This window comes from Ascaphus truei, assembly GCF_040206685.1.
Source record: "Ascaphus truei isolate aAscTru1 chromosome 12 unlocalized genomic scaffold, aAscTru1.hap1 SUPER_12_unloc_8, whole genome shotgun sequence".
Taxonomy (NCBI): domain Eukaryota; kingdom Metazoa; phylum Chordata; class Amphibia; order Anura; family Ascaphidae; genus Ascaphus; species Ascaphus truei.
The window spans coordinates 99,977-119,503 of NW_027453844.1; the positions used below are offsets into that span (position 1 = coordinate 99,977).

General features: G+C 47.1%; 2 protein-coding genes across 2 annotated transcripts; one reads left to right on the plus strand and one right to left on the minus strand.

Annotated features, from left to right (window-relative positions):
* Window positions 1–3,189: 3,189 nt before the first annotated feature.
* On the minus strand, window positions 3,190–3,570 carry LOC142473876 (histone H2B 1.1-like). Its single transcript, XM_075580818.1, has one exon. The coding sequence runs from the start codon at window positions 3,568–3,570 to the stop codon at window positions 3,190–3,192; it is 381 nt and encodes a 126-aa protein (XP_075436933.1).
* Window positions 3,571–6,606: 3,036 nt separating this feature from the next.
* LOC142473877 (histone H2A type 1-like) lies at window positions 6,607–7,002 on the plus strand. The gene has a single exon (XM_075580819.1). It carries the CDS (start codon window positions 6,607–6,609, stop codon window positions 7,000–7,002), a length of 396 nt encoding a protein of 131 aa, XP_075436934.1.
* Window positions 7,003–19,527: the final 12,525 nt, after the last annotated feature.

Below are 19,527 nucleotides of genomic sequence, written 5' to 3' on the forward strand. Positions count from 1 at the left end.
GGCACAGTCACCTCCTGTGTCCCGGATTGGCCGATCAGACGAGCCTCTGCTCGGTGATTAGTCAGCACCCCGTCTTCCATGCTTTGCTATTAAGACAGGTAACCTATGTAAAGACAGAAAGTTACTCCCTGCACTTCAATCATTGGGTAGCAATAAATGGGGAAATAAATATACATAGTGAAAACTAAATCTAGAAGACAAAGGAGACTTTTGGTTACATCCTTTGATCAAATAATGCCAAGCTTGGTAACCAACTTCAAGGTAAGTCTCAATAGCAGGTCCCTATGCTAAATGCATATACATGTTCTGTGAAATATACCCTGTAAAGAGCTGCCAATTTCTCATTACTATGCCATCCGAGGTTTGTGCCGGAGATAAACCAAAGTGAGGCGTGTAAGTGGAGGCGAGCAGGCGATTTGAACTTGCTATAGTGCAAATATCATCCCTGGATTACTGCGCTACCCACAGCGGACGGAGCGTGGAAGCCTCCCGGGTTAGCCTTGGAAGCGGCGCCTGGCACCTAGTTGAGAAAGGATTCCCTGTTTGGGTGAGTTTGTGCCCAAACTGATTCAAAGTGTGTGTGTGTGTGTGTGTGTGTGTGTGTTCCCGATGTTAAGTGTCCTTGTCTCCTGTGACTGATATCACAACCTGCAAATAATATTCACCTCCCCAGGACCAGCTGTGAGATGAGGGCCGGATCTTTTCCTGGGAGTGCGTCTGTTTCTCTCCTGGGCTTTGCATGTACAGTAGACCGTTGGCATCTCGTTTCTCAAGGTTACGTTTCCTAGACAATGGAAAATCAAATAGAAACGTGTTATTGGGAGTTTTTAAACCCCACTATTTTGGGGTGGGGAGGGGGAGATATTTTGCACACCCACAGGTTCCTAGTTTATGGTTGTGCTACTCCCCAATGTTGCTGTGATTAAGGATAAACAGCTCCTATAAAAATAAGAGTTTTCTAAGAGGTTTCAAATACGATGTTATGTCAGTGTTTCTCCATAAGAGGAAACATTGAGGAATTCAAAATAAAATGTAATATAAAAATAAATATAAATAAAAAGGCAAAACCTACATCTCAGATAACAGATTTGTATAATGAGTCCATTCACTTCTCCATCTCACCATTATGTGTCTGTAGTGACGATGATGGGATAAGCTGCCTAACCAGGATCACCTTACAGTGGGTGATTTGTGGAGACTAATTAGCAGAGAAATCATTATCCTCCTGACAATGATGGATGACATTAAACTATGAGGTCACATAGAAAGCTATCACAGAGCCCTTACCCCACCTCCTCCCACCCCCTCCGCACAGCACTAGGTACATGGCCGCCGCTGCTTCTCCTCTTGCTCCTCCGTCTTATTACATGAACCACATTCACCCACCGTGCAGCCTCCGAACTAAAGCCCGGTGCGCGGGGGATCACGGGAGATGTAGTTCCGGGGAAGTGAAGCTGGGAGTCAGGGACATGCATAGTAATGTATTGCAATGGAGACCTTACTGCGCATGCGCATTAAAAAGAGTCTCGGTCACCATAGAGATGATAGACGATGCACTCGGCGGCCATGATTACTTTGGGCAGATCCCATTGAGTGTAATGATAACTAAGGGCAGAGGAATGAGGCAACCAAACTGTGCAAAACAATGTGACTGGAATAACATGGGATCTTTGAATGAATATTACGGAGCTCGGATTTAGAATAGAGACAGTAATTGAATAGATGTAAAAGTTTCACAAGTGATGTTGGGATAGTGAAGGAACAGCCCAAGTGTTTCTTATTAATGCGAGTTATACATTTGTGTTTTGCTGCCTTTCTCCCTCTATAGATGTTATGGGGACTGTGGCATCTCTGGCAGTCTCAGCACCTGTACATGTATTTGTGTGTTTTGCTCAGTGATCATTTTGCAAATTCAGGATTTTACTCAATGTTTTTCATTACATTATGGGCTATTCAAGGGATTAAACCTAAATGTATCAAGAATGATGCAGCAATGTCAGAGTCCTATTGATTTGGACTTAATTCACACCAATTCTATTAAGGGAAGCCACACAACGTGCAGTGTGTCACAGAACTATCTGGGGGTGAAACCTGATTCAGATCATGTGAGAAATCCAGGTCTCCGGGATACATGTTATTGCCAAAGCAATACCGCCACCGTGTGGTCTGTGTGTGAATGGCAGATATTAAATCCTTTGGCCCTTTTTACATTCTCTGTATATTTGTGTTGCTTTTTTTTGTGTGGTATTAGGATTAAAAAAAACAGGACGTGATAAATATTTGCGATTTAGAGTTCTGACAAGTTATCACAAAACCACATCAACTGCTACTGAAATCTGAGGGAACACATGTTGCTCAGCCTTGTTTTTATACTAAAAAGGTGCAATCCCTGATAACAGTATGAACAAGGTGACAATAGAAGCCTTTAATGTAACACATCCCAACCTATTTAATGCAGATTTGACCGATTTCTAAATTAATGTCCAACCCAACAGGACAATGAGAAATATCACTTGTTACATTTATGTAAATGGAATAAAAAATGTGCGACAAACGATAAAAGGCCAATTCTGATAATGCAAATGCATGTGCTCGTATCTAACGCATGTGGCAAACACGGATTGCATGGTCTGTTACTAATCCCAAACTGCACTAGAACTTTCCCCCGATCAGATGCGGTATATACCATGCGGGTGTGAGGGCATCATTTCATGCACACTTATTCTGACACGTGCACATATAATCTGTATTTTAGTGAGGCTCAAAAAAAGTACATGAGGGAAAATAATCGCAGGTTATTAACCCCAAATCCCACTTCCCGAGCACGAACTCCATTACTAACACAGCAGCGCCACCCTGTGGGATGTGTGTGAACTGCAGATTATCTGAAGGGGATTCTCGGCGATTGTCACTTTGTCTGCGGTTCTCCCGCCTCTTACTAACAAAACAACACAACTACAGCGAACACGTGGCTGGGTAGGAAGCCTGAAAGAGCTAAAAATACATCACATAAGATACTTTATAATATATAATAGCTACAAAAGCAAATAACTGAGAAAGTGCAATGTATAATAGAACACTTCCCTTTTATCCCGAGCACAGATGACATATGAGCATATCTCTTACAGTGATAAAGTGGGTGGCTCTTAGAAGAGCCTTTGTGTTTGTGGGTCAGTGATGAGATCGGGGTTACTTGGCGCTGGTGTACTTGGTGACCGCCTTGGTGCCCTCGGACACGGCGTGCTTGGCCAGCTCTCCCGGCAGCAGCAGGCGCACAGCGGTCTGGATCTCCCGGGAAGTGATGGTCGAGCGCTTGTTGTAATTAGCCAGACGGGACGATTCCCCTGCGATGCGCTCGAAGATATCATTCACAAAGGAGTTCATGATGCCCATGGCCTTGGAGGAGATGCCGGTGTCAGGGTGAACCTGCTTCAGCACTTTGTACACGTAGATGGCGTAACTTTCCTTCCTGCTCTTCCTACGCTTCTTCCCATCCTTCTTCTGGGTCTTGGTCACGGCTTTCTTAGAGCCCTTCTTGGCCGCTGGCGCAGACTTGGCTGGTTCAGGCATGTCGGGCAATGCTTTCTCTCCAAACAGCAGAGAAACAATGTCACCTAACTGACCGTTCTGTTCTGACTGACAGATTAAATCTGTCAGTGGTGATATTGGATACCGAGGCTTGAGCCTCATTACTCCAAGTTCTCTTGTTGAGTGTATTGTCGCACTCTTTAGGATGCTTCTTGATCTGTGTTACTTGCCACAGTTGAGTTGGTTTCACAGGTTCAGCGCTGTGATGGGTCTTGGGTAGCGGTCAAATGGGTTTGCAGAGATCGCAGCAAGCTTCTTGATCAGCGGGTTTGAGTTCTGGTCCAGTTCCTTGTAGAATTTCTTGTTGAGCTTCTTTAGATGTTCATCTAACATCTCGATACCCAGTTCCCTATGAAGGTCTGCTATTCTTGTAGGAAGTGGAGCGTTGGACGCAATCCGCAGCGCCTTGTTCTGTAATTTTTGGAGAGATGATCTTTGATGTTGGTGGCAACCACTCCACACCGGGGAGGCGTATGTCATTGTGGGTCTAATGGTCGCCTTGATCACATTGACTTTGCTCTTGATGGGCATGGTCCTTGTCTTCAGCAGAGGGTACAGTGCTGCCAGCTTGGTTGTTGCCTTCTGTTGAATCTTCTCAATGTGGTTTCTCCAGCTTAGTTTGCTATCTAGGATTACACCTAGGTAAGAGCTGTTTGGCTCCCATTTGACAGCCTCTCCGTTGAGGGTGATTGGCGGGTGTGCCTTGATCCTCTTTTTGGTAAACAGTGTAGCTGTAGTCTTGCTGGAGTTCAGTCCTACTTGCCAGTCGCTGTACCATGTTGATAGCATGTCTAGTGCTTTCTGGATGTTCTTAGCTACTTCTTTCTTTCTGAAGGACTGGGAGATGACTGCCACATCGTCTGCGTAGAGTGCCAGTTGAGTCTTGTGGAGGTCTGTGGGGATGTCATTCATGAAGAGGTTGAACAGGAAAGGTCCCAGGACTGATCCCTGTGGCACGCCTGCGCGGATGGGGCGTGTTGTTGAGAGCTCTTCCCGCACAGCCACGTGGAATGTGCGCTCCCGCAAGTAGCTTGCAGTCAGCTTAATCAGGTAGTTTGGGAATTTCAGGTTGATCATTTTGTGCAGTAGTCCTTCATGCCAAACTCTGTCAAACGCTTTGGCCACGTCCAAGAAGACAACTCCAGTTGATTTGTGGATGTTGAATCCATGGCTTATTATGTCAACGACTCGCAGCAGCTGATGGTTGGTTGAGTGGTCCTTCCGGAATCCAAATTGCTCCTTTAGTAGAATGTTTTTACCAGAGGCAAAGTGGCGGAGGCGCGTAAGAATAACTTTCTCCAGGAGTTTCGATAGTCCAGAGAGCAGGCTTATCGGACGGTAGTTTGCAGGATCCCTCAGTGGTTTTCCAGGCTTTGGAAATACAATGACCTTGGCTTCCTTCCAGGATTGAGGAAAGTGCTGGAGCCGCATGCATGCATTGAAGATTTCTGTGAGGCATTCCATGGCTGCCGGCGGAAGCTTCTTGATGGCCAGGTTGGTAATTCCGTCACTTCCTGGTGCTTTGCCATTTGCCAGCTTTTCTGCAAGTTGCGTTATCTCAGTCCTGGTGCATCCTTCAAGGGTTTCCGCTTCGGTCTCTGGTAGGTGCTCGGTAAGATGCCTGTTAACTCCTTGCTCAACTTCCCGTGCTATTTTGCTGGCTTGGTTAGGCCTAAAAGTTGTCTCCAGTGTGTCAGCGAGAACCTCTGCCTTGTCCTTGTTGCTACATGCCAGGTGGGTCTGGCCCTGGATAGGTGGATTAGGCTCCTTCTTCCCGGTCAGGCGTCGGGTCATTCTCCAAACAGAGTTGTCGGATTCCTTCAGCTTGGCTGCTGCGGCCTCCCACCTCTCCCCCCGGTGTTGGCTGATTTGCTGTCGCAGTAGTCTGCAAATGTGAGTTGTACTTTACCAGAAGGTCAGGTGTGCGGAACTTCTGCCACTGGCGTCGGGCCCTGTTTTTCTCAGCAATCGCTTGCTTGATCCCGCTCGGTAGGTCGTAGATGGAGCAGCGTTTGGGCATCTGTTTCGGGACGCTGTGCTCTATTGCATGTTGGACTGCGGTAGTAAAGTTGTTAACAGCATCATCAATGTCTCCGTTGGTGTCCAAGGGGCGGGGGTTTGTGATGTTGCTCAACTCTTCTTTGTACAGGCTCCAGTTCGCCCTGGTGAAGTTGTACCTGGGTGTTTGCTGGTGGGTTTCCATCTCGTCGCCAACAGTAATGGTAACTGGGTTGTGGTCTGAGGTCAGTTCCGCCAGGGTTTCCAACTGGACAGAATGTTTCACGTTCTTCAGTAAGACAATGTCCAGGACATCCGGTGTGTGGCTTGCAGTGCCTGGGTAGTGGGTGGGTTCTGTAGGGCCAGCCACTACAAAGTCACTCTCCTTTGAGTAAGCAAGAAGAGCTTGTCCTCTGGAGTTTGCTGTCCTTGAGTTCCAGCACCGGTGTTTGGCATTTAGGTCTCCCCCGATGATGGTTGGGACAGTGGAGTCCAGCAGAGCTTCCAAGTCTCCCAAATGTAGCTTCACCTTAGGGGGGCAGTAGGTGGCAATTAGTCGCAGTGGTCCTGTTACAGTCTTTAGCTGTACTCCAGTGGCTTCAATACTCCGGAGGGGTGGTAGTGCAATCTCATTATGGCTGACCCGTGTGTTAACAATCACAGCCGTCCCACCACCTCTGGCTCCTGTTGCCCGGTCGGTACGGTATACCCTGTGGTTCGCCAGGCTTAGTTTTTGGTTTTGGTTTCCAGCAGCTCTATTTATAGGAGTCCTATGCAAACTAGCAGCCCCAGCATTCTGTTCTTCTATTGGCTGACTTTATCATGTGACCGTTTATGACATCATCAGTTTTCTTTCAAATTAGATGCTTGGTGGTTTCAGGATTATGGAACTGATTGGCTGTTTTCAAAACTGACCAATCACAGAGGAGTTCAGCTGCTGTCAGAGTGTATAAATAAGGGCACAGGGGGCGGGGTTTGTCACTTCTCCTGTTACCCGAGCTGCTGTCTGAGTGATACACGATGTCTGGAAGAGGCAAACAAGGCGGGAAAACTCGCGCTAAGGCCAAGACTCGCTCATCTCGGGCTGGGCTGCAGTTCCCAGTCGGCCGTGTGCACAGGCTGCTTCGGAAGGGAAATTATGCTCAGCGTGTGGGGGCCGGAGCCCCGGTCTATTTGGCCGCAGTGCTGGAGTATCTGACCGCTGAGATCCTGGAGTTGGCCGGTAACGCCGCCCGGGACAATAAGAAGTCCCGCATCATCCCCCGGCACCTGCAGCTCGCTGTGCGGAACGACGAGGAGCTGAACAGGCTGCTCGGAGGGGTCACCATCGCTCAGGGGGGTGTCCTGCCCAACATCCAGGCCGTGCTACTGCCCAAGAAAACCGAGAGCCACAAACCGGCCAAGAGCAGCAAGTGAGCTTCACCCCCGAGACCAGGAGCAGAGATCCCCACATACCCAACACAAAGGCTCTTTTCAGAGCCACCCACAGCATCAAAAAAGCGTTATAGTATTTCACATTTCCTGCAGGACATGTTTTTATTATATTTCTATCTCCATTCTAAGTCACTTTCATTGTTTATGATAATAGTTCTCTTCATTTGTAAAGTAATGTATAATTAAGTCCATGTATGTGGAGGTGTCAGTTCTGTCATTAGAAACAGTAATGCGTTTGATACGACACTGCAGAAAGCAAATCAATATTTAATACCATAAAGGCACCTACTGTATATATAACTTGGGGTGAACTTTAATTACCGACATGATGATTTTAAGGGAAAAATCCCATAAAATTGATGAAATGATTAAAGTATGCATTTAGTTTGCTGGAACCATAACTATAAAGCTAAACAAAAAATCTGTTTCCAGTTCATCGCTAAATAAATTAAAACAAAGTAGTGCAGCATGGCTAATACACTATAAAGTAGTGTTTGTTTCTGTTTGTGATTATACAAAAGGCGCAACGTGTTGGTATTAGGAGTCTTTTCTTGAAACAATTTACCACACAGTGGCGCTGTTGGATTAGAAATCGGTATCTTCATTACTTGGCTTGTAAAGGCTAAAACCTGTTTTTATATCGGACACAAATTCGCAAGCCATGAAGGTGTATTATACTGAAAATGTATATAATGTATCATTAAAGACAAGTGAGTAACATTGATGCAAGAACAATTAAAAAAAAAAAATATTCAACCAACGTTGTTTACAGATTGCCCTCGAACATGCAAAATCAAGTCATAATATAATTAATGTTGACATGTTAGAAAATAAAATAGTATAATGGTATAGAAAGATTCAATAACCAAAAGGCAGAACACATAATTACAGCATCTGGTTTTAAATTACAGAACCTGCTGTCATTTTTTTTTTAAATCTGAGGAACAGCAATGTCATGTACGGTCCATCTGTGAGCATGTGGCCCATATACTATCTGTCACGGACTGCACACAAGTGAGCATGTGATATGCAACCAGGGTTAATACACACGGCTACTCTAGCAAACTCACCTTTCTCCTGCACAAGGTACTTTCAATATGTTTATATTAACCCATTACTCAATTGCAATCCCATCTATGTGCGTACATCACTGGATAATTTAGGAAAAATATGTAATTATTTACCAGAGTCTCAGGTCCCTGTTTATTATAGAAAAAAAAAAAGTGTGCCCTTAACACACAATCAGTTGTAGCTAAATGTGGCAGCAATGAAAATACTCTCTACAAAGTGTGCACCAGTTTATTCTGAGCCCCAACACATTACTTATTAAATGTTTTAATACCCCCGTCCATGGTCAGTCCGGAGTCCCTGGGCTCTGTTCCCTGTATGGGAGCTGGCGGCACTCACAAGCCAATCGGATCTGGACTCAATGACCGGTTTGGCAGCGTGCTGCCACATGCCGTCTAAGCTCTGATCTGACAGCAAGGTATTGCGGAACTGCCGACTGTGCTCTGGCTCATTGGCCCTAGTCATACTGGCAGGGATAGGGTTGTCAGTTTGGTCAGGTTACACCCAGCTTACTTTACTGGTCTCCTCCAGGACATCCAAGGGATGAACTCCAATATCCGGGGAGTGATGGTTTCATTCTTGGGACCCTCAACAAACATAGTGTCAGAGGTGGCAAGGTCTCAAGTCTGACAGCAGGTCACAGCCACAATGGGAAATAAAATTGGCAAAGAGCCAAGGATAGCGTTGCACCACGAGTAGGAACAGATGAAGAGGCTGTGGTAAAAACATAGTTATTGGCAACCAGAGAAACACACTAACATGTTTCGCACCCACAATAGGGCACACTCGAAGGACACACTCTACCCCTATGAGTGGCACATAAAATTGCCATAATCAGTTCCCAACAACATGTTGGTGTTATGGCCTGGGAGGTCTCTGCCATTACGGATGCTCTGGGCCATGCCCTAATCGATGAAAACACGGGCCACCTGCAGGGACTTAGGGGCACCATCGGACAGGTGGCAGATGCTCTGGCCCAAACATATCAGGTTGGACAAGAGTGATGACCGTGCCAGGGTCCAACTGGCTGGCCACCATCATAGTGCTGATGGTATAAGGGCACAAATATTTCAACCGCACAATGATCTGCTCTAGCCCAATGGTGGCTCCTCTTTGTGTTGCAGCACAGGCAGCAATCTCGGCAGCCTCGGAGACTGGGACCTGGGTTGCCTGGGTGATATGGTGGGTCACCTGCTATTGCTCGAGCATGGGAATGTGACTTACCCTGGCGTTTATTTGAGGAGCTGGGTTGTGGGTCCCATCGCAGGTGTATCGGTTCAAAGTGCAGTGGGGCAAACCACCCTCAGGTGGCACGCCCTGTTGAAACCAAAGCATTGCCACTTATGGATAAACTTGGTGGTCGGGTTCTGGAACTAGGGGGCACTGGGCAGCTCCACAAAGATGCATCGGACCTTGGGGTTTATGTGTGCCGATGAGGATGGTGGCCAGGAACTGGAACACTCCGTTGGGGTTGTTGCCAGAATAGGAGTCGAGCCGCCATGAACTCATCCGAAATCTTGGCAGTTTGCTGAGCCATTGATGGTTTTCCATCCATAATGCATTCACTCACCTCCGGGAAACGTTTGAGTACAAATTGCTCCTTCACGATTAAGATAAGGAATACATTGAAGATACTCACTGAACACACAGTTACTCACCTCTACGCATGATGGGCTGACCGGGCCACAGAGTCAGTGTGCAAATCCGTGGACCCCTTGTGCATGGCATGAAACTGGGTCCAGTAAGTCTCGGGCGTGATCTCATACTGAGACCAGAGCAGTGCTTTTACCACCTGGTAGTCACCAGCATCCTCCCAAACCATTGCTTGATAGGCTTCCATATCTTTCCCACGCAGCTTGGGGAAGGAGCCTGTCACGGGAGACCAGATTTTTTAACACACTTCGCCAACTGGGGTCTGAGGGAGAAGAATCTAGCCTCAACTAGGTGCAGGGGACTGCTTCAGTAGATTTGCCCTGTACAGCTCCTTCTCAGTGCTATTGTCCCAATAGCACTATTTAAAATCCCGCCAGTCGCCTGTCCGATCAGCTTCAAAACTTGTCTGGTACTCTGATTGGCTTCTCCCCTTACATAGCTCTCGGGCTCCTATACTTTTCATGGAGCAGGGGCAACCAGCCAATCGGAGGACGATGTCTTGTCCGGCTGTACAAATCAGAGGAGGGGGCCGGCTTAGTCATTCTTGACCGCCCCTCGAGTAGGGAGGGTCTAGCGAGGGGGAAATTTGAAATAGCCAATGGAAATTGTGCCTATGGGACTCAGACACGGCAACGGTTGAACTAGCCAGCCCCATACATCCCGCTGGGTAGGCACCTCAGCCTCTCATGTGAAAAAAGTCTTTGCACCAACGAGAACCAGTTCCCCGGACCTGATTACCATCCCTTCCCTACTCACCATTGTCCTCATACTCACACCGACCCCACCTTCTGTCACAAAGCAGCTTTTCTCTGAAATGCTAGCAAAACAAAAGGCAGTGCTGGCTGCCTTACTAAATGTATGGGGAACATACTGTACTACTACAGGGCACAAAAGTGCCTTTTTTTTACCGATACAATCCCTGTTCCCAATTCCTACTGTTTTCCCCCTTCTAAAGATTACACAGTGATTAGCTCTTTTCTGGAAGAGGTTACACAAAATGCATTATACACAGGCCAAACGAGCCTCACCGAGGTGGCTATTACACACAGTTTTGGGGTATCCAGCCGGGCTTCATCTTTATTATGTGAGGTTGGCTACCCCATACCATCAAATATCCCCCTTTAAGATGAAGGCTCTGGGAAAGCTACCCCATCAGGTGTCTCTCCAAGACTTTAGTCCCTGGAAGTCCGTTTGTCGGGGCTGGGATCGTCGTGCTGGGAATGACTATTGGCGTTGCTGTGCTCATTGCACTTTTTTGTGTTGAATGGTAAAATTAAACTCCTGGAGGTCACACCAACTTCCCATTTTCACCTTACACCCGCTGCAACAAGCTAAGGGGGTTGCGATCAGTGATCACAGTGAAAGGCTTCCCGTAAACATGACCTATAACTTCTTGAGAACCCACACATTGTTGAGACTCTCTTTCTCGATTGTGGCATAGGTGACCTCCCAAGGCAACAGCTTGCAGCTTAGGTAGGTGAACATAGCCTTGCTGCAATCCTCACCTACCTGGCTTAGCACAGCACTGATGCCATAAGTTGAAGCATTGGTTTGCACCAAGAATCGCTTGATGTTATCGAGGACCACCAGGATCAGAGCACTGGCTCAAGCATCTTTGAAAGTCTGGAATGCTGCCTACACTCAGGAGAACAGGCAACTAGCACCAACAGTATCTTTTTTGTTAAATTGGTCATGGCTTGAGCCAGAGCACTATACTGGGGCAAAAACATTCTATAGTAGCTGGTGGTACTTATAAAAGTGATTACCTGCTTTATAGTGTGGGGGACCGGCCAGTCCACTATTGACACAACTTTCGTGGGCTCAGGCTTGAGATGTCCCCCGCCTACCCAGTAGCTGAGGTAAAATACCCCCACAATGCCGACTTGGCACTTGGATGGCTTTAGTGTCAGGCCAGCCTCCCTGATCCTATCTAGGACTGCTGCTACATTAACCAGATGAGTGTCCCAGTCATTAATACAAATGGCTAAGTCGTCCAGATAAGCCCTAACATAGCCCTTAATCCCTTCCAGCAACCGGTTGACAAGGCGCTAGAACGTGGCCGGCGTTTTCTCATCACAAATGACATGACCAAATATTCTTACAAGCCAAGGATGTTGAAAGCCGACCTTTCCTACGCCTGTTGGGTCAATGGAATCTGTACAGATTCATGGTGGCCAGATACCTGGCCCCGATGAGCTCATCTAAGAGCTCATCCATGTGGGACAAAGGATAGGCATTTGCCACGGTCTGAGTATTAAGCTGACGTTATTTTACACAGAACCAAGTGGTCCCACCCTCCTTGGCACCACAAATACCGGTGAAGCCCAAGGACACTGAGCACGAGAAATTACCCCTAATGCCATAATCTCCTCAACCTCCCCCTTAATGCTCCAGTTTACCTCCGCAGAGATCCATTACGCTTCTTGAGGAGTGGCCAATGATCCCCGGTTTTGACCGGGTGATCGGTTAGATGGGTAATGCCCTGATTATCTGTAAACATGACCTGGTACTGCTCTAGCATCTCTCGTACCAGCTTGGGAACCGCGAGTTGGGGACCCATCTCCACCTGCTCCACTAAGCCTCCCTGCCGGATTTCTCCCAGGAGATCGGGCAGAGCCTGGCTTGCCGGATCCCCCAGCAGCGGGCTACAAATAGCAAACATCTCCGGCCCGCTTTTGTGATACTCCTTTAGCATATTGATATGGTATGTTATATGCCTACCTGCCTATGGATCCTGGTTTACCACATAATTACACTCATGCACCCGCTGGTGAACCGTGTACAGGCCCGCCCAGGCGGCAAGTAGCTTGTTCTGCCAAGTGGGCTTCAGTACAAGCACCTGCTGTCCTGGGATTAATTCTCTACTACGGAAACTCCTATCATACCAGCGCTATTGCCTGATCTGAGCTGCCTCAAGTTTAGCCTGTGCCAACCCCATGTGTTCCTCTATCTGGTCCCTGAGCCCCACCACGTAATGTAGCACCAAAGCATCAGTATCTCCCCCTCCCAGCCCTTATGAAACAGATTGAGTGGTCCACGGACATGGAACCCATAGAGGAGCTTGAAGGGGGAATGGATGGTAAACTCCTTTGGCACCTCTAGATGCGCGAATAGCAGGTGATGTAAGTGAGCTTGTCAGTCTCACCCTTTCAGCTTCCACAAATGCTTGCAACATTGTCATTAAGGTCCCATTGAACCGCTCACATAATCCATTCATTTGGGGATGGTAGGGGGTTGTACAGAGAGATTTGACCTCGCACATTGCCAAGAGACATTGGAGCAGTTCAGACATGCACTGTGCCCCCGGATCAACCAGGATCTCACTTGGGAAACTTACCCTAGTGAATATCTCAATCAAAGACTCTGCCAATTGACGTGCTTCAATCAAGGACAGAGCAACTGGGATCATGTGCGGATCCACTATATTTACAGCTACACGCTGGAAGGACTCACCGATCACTGGTAGCGGTCTCAGGGGAGCCTTTGTGTGGTCACTCGACTTGCCCACTAGGTGGCAGGGATTACAGTTATGGCAGAACACCAATACCTCCTGTCATAACGCCGGTGAGTAGAAAGTCTGTAGTAGCCGGGCTCTAGTATGAGTGACAATCTGATGCCCCTACCAGCAGGATCACATGGGATATCTGCATCAACTGTGCCCTATACTCATGAGTAACAACTATCTGTCGCCTTAATGTCCCTGATCTGACAAGAGCACTCTTGGATTCCTGTTATGAGACACTGTGGTGCCAAAGGAACCGATGGGACACACCCTTGGAGTCAGACTCAGTCGCCTGAAGTAAATGCCCTCCAGTTTGGGGTCCGATCACACAATGTCCATGAACTCCTAGCTCAGTCCTGGTAGGTTGGCCCTGTCAAACAGTCAGAGGAAATGTTGGGACAGGGTTCGGGACAAATGTCTGGCTTGTGCTGGCTTACCTGCTTGGTGTCCACCGGGACTTCAGCTCTCTTTGGCTCCAAAAGCTGGGGAGAGATAATTTGGGTGGTGTGCGGCAATGCCAAAGGCACTTCCACCTGGGCAACTTCCTGACTTTTGCTCGGGGTGAATGCAGCCACTGGTGCATTCTCCTCAGAGTAGGAGCAAATAAAGTGCCCCAAGTCATTGCCCAGCAGGATGTTGGTGTCCAAGCCGGGTTACACTGTGACATCCCAGACTCCTCTACTAGTGCCCTGATCAAGTAACACCCGGGCAACTTGCAATAACTTGGGGGCTCTGTCCAGCATTCTCACCGGCATCCCCGTGCCTTGGAGAAGTTTCTCTGGGCTGACCATATCAGGTTGCACCAGATTACCGTAACACCGGTGTCCATCAGGCCGGCCACCCGGAGATGGCCTCTGGTAACCGGGCACAAATATTGTTGGCGGACATCATTGGATTCCAGCCCGATGGCTGCGATTCCATGTCCCTCCAGATCCACTTCTGCATCGTTGACTGCTGCTGCTAGGTCTGCTGCTGCACATTCTGCACGGCCTCCACTTGCTATGCTTTTGGGGCCAATCTCACGTAGGGGATTGGTATCGCTGCTTGTGAGCATTGCCCCATGTTGGGGTTACTGGAGCAGGGTGGGTTGGGGCAGTCCACCCGCAGATGGCCTATCCAATTGCACTGGTAGCACCGGCGCTCATGGGCAAACTCTGCAGGCTTGGCTGCAGCACCTCCGGCACTCCACTTGCTCCATCCCAGCTTAGTGGCCTTGGGAGGGTCAGCTACGTTAGGTGGTGTTGTCGCTGGCACTGGATCGGGGGTCAGGACCCACTTCTCCAACTGTGGCCGCATGGTCACAAAATCATCTGCCATCATGACGGTCGTCTAGTGCATTCTCGTCTTATGCTCTATGACCCACTCCCGCAACTCCGGTACACATTTGGGCAAAAACTGTTCACGGATGACGATGTCCATCCTGTCTAGGAGCGAGGTGACTCTGCATCTGGCTACACACCGAGGGCTGTGAAGGTCTAGCCAGGAGTTGAACTCCATGTAGGTGCCCCGCCTCCTTTGTCCAGAGCCCTGAACTGGGCACAATAGAACTCCGGTGAGAGGTGCACTGGACTATGCTCATTATGTGTGGAACTATCGGTCCTGCGGTCTTGAAATCACGAACTACTCAGAAATGAAAGTCCTGCAAGAGATTCAGAACTGGGCCAAGTGATGTCCATTACTATCCACCAGATAAAAAGCCTGTCACAGGAGACCGGAACCTTTACACACATCCCCCGGGATCACACAGTGATTAGCTCTTTTCTGGAAGAAGTTACCACTCAATACATTATAAACAGGCCAAATGAGTCTCATAGAGGCAGCCATTACACACAGTTTTGGGGCAGCGAGCCGAGCTTCCACTTTATTATGTGAAGCTGTGATAGGATGAGGCGGAGGAGAGGATAGTTGGTGATGGACTGATTATGGTTTGTGAGGTTGGGTTGAACAGTGGTAGTTCATCAAGGGTTAGTGGTAATTTTAGTGGGGATAATGAATGGAGGTGTCAGTTAATAATGGAGCAATCTATGTAGGGTTTTACAGGTACAGTTAATGGGAGAATCATTTTTTTTTTTTTCAAATAATTTTTTTAGGCATTTAGATATGTATGCAGGTACAACAAGCGATAAAGCCTAACATTTTTAAATCGACAATTTTTTGGGGGGGAAACAGATTGACAACCTCAGTTGTCAGTAAAGAGGGGGGAGTGCCTTCAGAGAGGGAAGGCAGGGGGGGGGGACTGGAAGGGTGAGGGGGGACAGAGAGGGGGGGAGGGGTCGGAGGGGGTTGGGAGTCCCATCTGGCTTTTGGGGATGTGGTCTCGCAGGTAGTTTTAGTTCACTTCTGGGGAGGGGGTAGACCTCTGTCACGTTTGAGCTGATTGTCTGACCCTATTGCAGGAAATCCACGGTTCCCAGATGTCCTCTTAGGCGGGGAGTTTTTTTCTCACGATAGCGGTGAGCTTTTACATGATCATCACCTCGCCGACTCTTTTTTTGATCGTTCCCAGTGCCGGCGTGGTTGTTTTCCTCCAGGAGGCCGCAATACAGCATCTTGCCGCGGTAAGAATGAAGGATATTAATTTCCTGGTTGGCCGGACTATGTCAGTCATTGGTGCGGCCAACAGGTAGGTCAGTGGTTCGATAGGTAATTCCAGGTCAGTGACCACTTTTATCAAAATTTGGACCTTAGCCCAGTACTTCACAATTTCTGGACAGGTCCACCAGATGTGGGCCATGTCCCCTCTATGACCACAGCCTCTCCAACATAGGTCTGATGCCAGAGGGTAGATCTGGTTTAATCGTGCTGGGGTAAGATACCAGCCAAACATAATTTTATAAATGTTTTCCTTTATTGTAGTGCATAGGGAGGTCTCTGAGGCTGCCTGCCAGATTTCTTCCCAAGTCTCTCTGTCTATATTTATATTCAGGTCTGCTGCCCATTTGAGCATATAATCATGCTCTTTGGGGGTCGAGGAGCGCTCTAGAGCACCATAAATGTCCGAGATTAGACCTTTCTGGTGGGTCTTTGTCTCGCAAAGTTGTTCAAACGTCGTGAGAGTGGGGTATTCTGGGAGAGGGCATGTTGTTCTAATAAAGTTTCTGATTTGGAGGTATTTAAATGTGTCCAATTCTCTAATTTTATATTTGGTCCTCAATTCTTGGTAGCTCAGAAGCCTCCCTAGGCTCAGTAGCTCCGCAATCGCCTCTATACCCCATGTGTTGAATTGATCGAACAGTTTAGATCCACATCCCGGGGGGAACTTCGGATTGTTAAAGATGGGGGTCAATTGGGAACTTTTGGTGGTAAGGCAATATTTGTATTTACATCTTATCCAGACGTCCCACGTGAAATGTGAGGCCTGTAGTTTAAGATTGTGTGTATGCCCCTCTCCTCTGTCCAGGCTCCAGAGGCAGGCTTGCAGAGAAGGCATTTTGGCACATCGAGTCTCTATCTCTACCCAACTACAACGGGTCGGGTCCGAGTTCCATATTACTACCTGCTTGAGCTGTGCAGCTAAGTAATATCTGTGTAGGTCTGGTACTCCCAGTCCTCCCCTAGATCTTGCTGCCAGCAGGACCGATCTGGTGACTCTGGGTCTCTTGCCCTGCCAAATGAAGTGGAACAATCTGTTCTGAATATGTTTTAGATCAGCGCCCGGAACGTGGGTCGGGAGTGTTTGGAAAAGGTATAACATTCTTGGGAGTATATTCATCTTAGTAGATATCATTCTACCGAACCACGATATCTGGTAACCTTCCCACTGATCTAGATCCTTTTTGATCTTGTCCCATAACTTCGGGTAGTTATCCCGGTATAAATCCCGGTAGTGCCTTGACACATTAATTCCCAGATATTTAATGTATGAAGGGCACCATCTGTAGTTAAAGTTAGTTTTGAGGAGTTTGACTTCGGGATCTGGGAGACTAAGATTTAGAGCCTCTGATTTGTCGCTGTTTATTTTGTATCCTGATACTTTACCAAACTCCGTCAGTTCCTTCTGAAGGTTAGGGAGGGAAGTTAGGGGTTTAGTCAAAGTAAGAATGATATCATCAGCGAATAGGGAAATTTTGTATTGCGCTTTATCGATAGGGATTCCCTGGATGTTCGGGTTTTGTCTTATTTTAGATGCCAGTGGTTCAATCGTGAGGGCGAAGAGGAGGGGGGATAGGGGGCATCCTTGTCGGGTACCATTTTTGATTTGGAATCGTTCAAGGCCTCCGCCCGAGAGTCGTACTGAGGCAGAAGGGTTCTGATGAAGTGCTTGAACACCCTTTAAGAACGAGTCTCCAAAACCAAGTTTTATCAGTGTTTGGTCTAGAAATAGCCAGTCAATCCTGTCAAATGCCTTCTCTGCGTCTAGGCTTAATAGCATCGCCTTTGAGCCTGAAAGGTGAGCATGGTCTACTAAGTTAATTATTTTACGTGTATTGTCTGAGGCCTGTCGGCCCAGGACAAACCCGACCTGGTCCTTGTGTATTAGTCTCGGGAGGATAGGGTTAAGTCTGTTCGCCAACATTTTACTATATAGTTTAAGGTCGTTGTTCAACAGTGAGATTGGTCTGTAACTGCCACATTGGGGGGGGTCCTTCCCTTCTTTAAGTATTATCGCCAGATTTGCGGACGACATTGTGGATGGGATAGGACTCCCTTCTAAGAATGAGTTGAACAAGCTCAATAGGTGTTTGGACAAGATGGCCTCCATCTACAGCGATGCCCTATAGCAGCGGGGACTCTATGTAAGGGTAACCCAGCAGCGCTCAGGGTCAGTGTGATCCCAGCGTGCAGGGAACTAAGCGGTGCGCCCCAAGGCTGCGCCAGAGACACCTTCACACGTCGCTGGGAGCTTCATCCAGCGGGAGATGTGAAACCGGTTCCGTGCTGCGGGACAGAGTCTCAGAAAGCAAACAGGGTTGAAAGCTCTGCAGTCTCAAACCCCACAGGAGTGGGAGCAAACCCTGGGGAGCCTTGGAAGTGGCGCCTGGCACCTAGAATCCCCCTGTATTCCCTGTTTTGGGGAGTGTAAGGGGTTTGGGAGTTTGTGCTGGGCTGGATACGGCCAGAATAAATTCTCTTTATTGAAACGCTTTGTCCGTTCTGGAGCCTTGATCCCGGGGTTACGTTCTGGTCTCCGTGATAATCTTTGAGATAAAGTGTGACTGAAATAAAAAAAACAAAGGATCATTGAATTAATTGAACAGATTGATTTAGTAACATTGTTCACAAAAGTAAGTAAGACCCCAAGTGTTTCATGTTAATGTGAGTTACACACGTGTGTGTGTTTTGCTGCCTTTATTTTGGTGCTGCTGTGTTTTCCCTGTATAGATTGTGTGGGAAATGTGGCATCTTTGGCAGTTTCAGCCCCCACATCAGTCACATATTTGTGCGATTTAAGAAGTGATGCTAGAGTCCTGTTGATTTTCAACTTAATTCACTAATTATATTAAAGGGAATCCGCAAAACGTATTTATCACAAATATCTGGAGGTGAAACCTTTGATTCAGATCATTGTGAAAAATCCAGGTCTCCAGAATCCAGGACATTTCCAAAACAATACTGCCACCGTGTGGTCTTTGTTTGAATGACAGATAGTAAAGCTTTGGCGCCTTTTTACCTTCTCTGTATAATTGTTCCGAGATCCCCAAACCGAGTGTTTTACACATGAAATGCGGGGTTGTATTTATAATCATAAAACCAAAAAACGTGTTCAATATGTATGAGATTTACAGTTGTGACAAAAAATTATAAAAGTCACAGAAAGTGCTAAAGAAAATCCGATTGCATTTTTTTCTCATCAAAAGCTGATACATGATGCCCAATATATGGGACTATTTAATGGAATATAAAAAGAGTGACTATTTTATGAAACATTTGCATTGGGGATTCTGTTTTAAGAGCAGAAAAGACAGCAAAATAATAATGAATGAATGCTCAAACATTGTCATTGTTTTATGCAAGTCTATAAAAATGTAATAGTTTTCATAGTGGTTAAAATCAATACAGATAAGGCATTTATCAGATACATTTTCTTTTGCAGATTGTACCAATGTGCAATGTAAAAAAATGTGTATATGGATCGAGCAATTAAAATCACGTATTTAAATCTATGTCAAGTGCAGGCACTTCTAATTCAGAGAAGTTATATCAAAAAGTGAGACCAATATTTGTAGTTTGCTTTATGAATGAGCAGTTAATAGTATGAAGGGAGTATAGCAAAGTTTATATAAAAGAATCGTACATAAAGCGCTGTAACAAAATGCTGTCACATACTGTGGGGTGGTTTTGTA